Here is a 3706-nt window from a genome sequence, read left to right as displayed (position 1 = left end):
TTGTTTATTTGTTTTAAAACAGCATCTCTTTATGTATCCCTGATTGTCCTGGAATTCATTAATTCATTATGCAGAACTTTTAATTTTTCCTAACATTTATTTTTAATTTTTGTCATTTATGCTATATGTATGTATGTATATGGCATGCACACATGTGTGTATGTGTGTGCACAAGTGTATGGAGGCCAGAAGTCGATGTCAAGAGTCTTCCATGATTGCTCTCCACTTGATTCATTGAGACAGGGTCTCTCAACTAAACCCAGCGCTCTCCAATTCTGCAAGACCACAGCCAGCTTGCTCTGTGTGCAAACCTGGTTCAGCAGCTTTGTACTTCCAATAAAATATTGTTAGTCCGAAAACATTGCAAAAAGGGTAATAATAAGGACTTCTCAGATAATAAACAGTTTTAAAATTCATGTTGCATCTTAATCAATTACAAAATAAACACAACAGCAGCTGTGGTAGTTTGAGTGTATTCTCATAGGGAGTGGTGCCATTGGCAGGTGTGGCCTTGTTGGAGGAAGTGTGTCCCTGTGATGGCGGGCTTTGGGGTTTCCTATGCTCAGGATACCGCCCAGTGTCTCAGTCTATTTCCTGTTGCTTGCAAGATGTAGGACTCGTAACTATTTCTCCACATCCACATCTGCATATACTCCACCATGCTCTCTGTCATGGTGACAATGGATTGAACCTCTGAAACTGTAAGTGAGCAACATCAGTTAAATGTTAACTTTATAAGAGTTGCCATGGTCATGGTGTCTCTTTACAGCAACAGAAATCCTAACTAAGACATCAGTGTTAGAGCTAAGCCCTAACCCGCTCATCTAAAAGCTTAGAGGGTCACAATTTTAAGCCACCTCAAAAGTGACTTATATCACTGGAAAGCCTCACATTGCAATATCTGTAGTCATGCCTATGATTAGATCTCAACATGTCAGTGTTGCCAGGCAGTGGTGACACACACCTTTAAACCCAACACTTGGGAGACAGAGGCAGGTGAACCTCTGTGAGTTCAAGTCCAGCCTGGTCCACTTAATGAGCTCCAGGACAGCCAGGGGTACACAGAAAAACCCTGTCTCAAATTTCAAAAAAGGATTTCAGTGTCTTGGGCTATTATCATTATGACTCCAGTGCAATATTAAAATGTTAAAAATTTTATTGTTTTTAAAGGTTATTTATAAAGTCATTGTTATACACAATTGAATTAGTGTCTACATGGATAAACAGTACACAAAATGAGAATTATACCATAAAAATCCCCATACTTGCCCATCATCAAACTATAAAGTATAGAGCCTAATTTAGTGCCTCTTCAAATACATATATTCATTTAAAAATTTTTGAGCATGGGTTCTAGAACTGCAGTCCATAGCGCCAAAGATCCTGACCATACATGTCTTTGCTGAGACTGATTGGACCTATGGCAGGCATGGTATATCATTAGTTTCCCCCACACTGCTTGGTTGCTACGAAAAACCATCACTGCTTGATCAAATACCCCTTGGCACTCACTTTAGCTTTCATTCATGTTTAGACTCTCTTCAACCTTGAGCCTTAACACTGAAAGGCAGGATTATCAAACAGCTGTCTCTAGGAGCCAAGCATTGCACCACCGGCTACGCTGGAGGCCTCTTTCTTGCTCAGTCTTCTTTTAAGGGGGAAACTCTCAGATGATGTGGTGTCAGATGTGTAATAATTATAATTATCCCAAGTCTCAGAGAGGGACACTGGGTCATCCAAATGCCCTGAGAGACAGAGCCCATTCTCCAGTGCATACAGAAGCCACACTGGAAGGCAAAGGGTCCCAGGGAGCACACCCAAGAGCTACAGCAACTAAGACAAGCAATGGTCCAGTAGCTTCCTTCACCAAATCAGTTTTTTGTTTTGTTTTGCTTTGTTTTGAGACAGGGTTTCCCTGACTGTCCTGGAACTAGCTCTATAGACCAGGCTAGCCTCAAACTCACAGAGATCAGTCTGCCTCTGCCCCCCAAGTGCTGGGATTAAAGGTGTGCACCACCACAGACTGCCAAATCAGTTATTTTTTAATTCTAATGTAAGTAGAAACGATCTAAAATATTTTTAAAAATGGAAACAGGTCTCGCTATGTCGCAGTCAGGAGTGAGCTCAGAATACTAGTATCTGGGCATACTGTTGCATTATCACAATTATCCACATTGTCTCTGGCTCAGCCACATGCCGTATTTTCCTCTGCAAGCCCAGAGAAAAACAATGGTTACTTATTGCAGCAGCAGAAGAAAGATGCTGGAGGGTCGCCTTCTAATCTGTATTTTCCAGAACTGGGGAGGTCTTTGCAGTCTGCTATGAACTTGCGAAGCTCTGTCTCTGGGAAGCCATTTTGCTGGTAGTGCTGCATGGGAGAAGGGAAACGTCCTCGTTAACAAGGCCCTCTCCCACAGCTGTATTCCAAACTCACGATGGTGCATTTGGCAACAAACGGAAGTGATCTTTCTCGGGACTATTTCATTGCTCCCAGGCATGTCTGGGAGCTATGCCCTCTGGAGCCAGCCGCTCTGGAATCAGCTTCAGTCCGTCTGTGCCTGCCTCTTCCCATACCTGGAGAGGCTTGGGAACCTTGTCCATACCCTCTCCTGGGAAATACTCAGCCAGCTTTGTCCTAAGTGCTACAGTGTCAGCCACCAGTTCTCAGTGTGAAGGAAGCTCCTTGGGTGGAACTGGCTTCAGGCCACAGAATACCAGCCAATCTAGATGAACAGAGCCTGGCTAGAAGCTGAGCAGTGAGTGTTCCTACTCTTCCACAGGTGACCTCACAAAGTTTTGCCTTTCTCAAATGTGTATTTTGTATGCCCAATACCTACTGACCATTATTAGTCTAACAAAAGATTCTAAAACGTTCTTAAGGCTTGGGAACATACAGTCCAATGGCACAGGGTTTGCCTGACATATGCAACAATGAAATTTTTAAACAACGAATTTTTTAAAAAAGGAGAAAATAACTTATTTTTTTAAACATAAAGACTGAGAAACAAGACATTCAGCATTCTAGAAATTCCATATTCCTTTGGTTTTTTTCTATTCTCCTTCCTCTTAGCACTACGGTGTGTATCACGGCTACATCTCTACAACAGCATGCCCCGGCTCTTGACAAACCCACCTTAATCGTTTCATACGTGTCTGTGATGAGCGCAATGAAGAGGCTCAGAATCATGTATATGAAGAGGCTGATGAAGGAGTAGAGGTAGATTCGGCTGAACAGCCAAATCAGGTAGCTTTTCTGCTGCATTTTTGCAAAGGTGGAAAACATATCATCTCCATTTATCAGAGAGAAAAGGCACTCGGAGACCCTGTTCAGAGAACGGAACTGGGGAAAGGGGGGAAGAGAAGTTTAGTGTCTTCCATGTTCCCTTGTATGGGAGGTTTTTGTTCATGACATCATCCTGAAAATGGTCAGACCTGGTATCCCAGGTGACACTTTCCCAACAACCACCCTGAGGTAGACACAAGCATTTGTTTTGCTGCACATGACATATCCGAGCCTGCTGCTTTGTCGGGACTCAAGTGGGTGGCTTTTTTGACGTTCCTCTGAGCTGCAGCAGCCTGACAAAGAGTGGGAAGAACAGCTCTGCTCTCTCCGTGCAGAGCTGACTCCTTCAGAGTCAGACTTTCCCTTCCCTTCCCTTCCCTTCCCTTCCCTTCCCTTCCCTTCCCTTCCCTTCCCTTCCCTTCC

General features: G+C 43.5%; 1 protein-coding gene across 2 annotated transcripts in view; it reads right to left on the bottom strand.

The window, feature by feature from the left end:
• Nucleotides 1-2009: 2009 nt before the first annotated feature.
• Mcoln3 (mucolipin 3) overlaps nt 2010-3706 on the bottom strand; it is a 21719-nt gene continuing 20022 nt past the window's right edge. For both annotated transcript variants that reach the window (XM_005357402.2, XM_005357403.1), the window contains 2 exons: nt 3134-3340; nt 2010-2368 (listed from right to left, as the gene is read on the bottom strand). In XM_005357402.2, the coding sequence (XP_005357459.1) occupies nt 2234-2368; nt 3134-3340 (342 nt within the window). In that variant the 3' untranslated portion in view covers nt 2010-2233. The remainder of the gene's footprint in view (nt 2369-3133; nt 3341-3706) is intronic.

This window comes from Microtus ochrogaster, chromosome 21, assembly GCF_000317375.1.
Source record: "Microtus ochrogaster isolate Prairie Vole_2 chromosome 21, MicOch1.0, whole genome shotgun sequence".
NCBI lineage: Eukaryota > Metazoa > Chordata > Mammalia > Rodentia > Cricetidae > Microtus > Microtus ochrogaster.
This window is presented reverse-complemented; position numbering and strand designations above follow the sequence as displayed.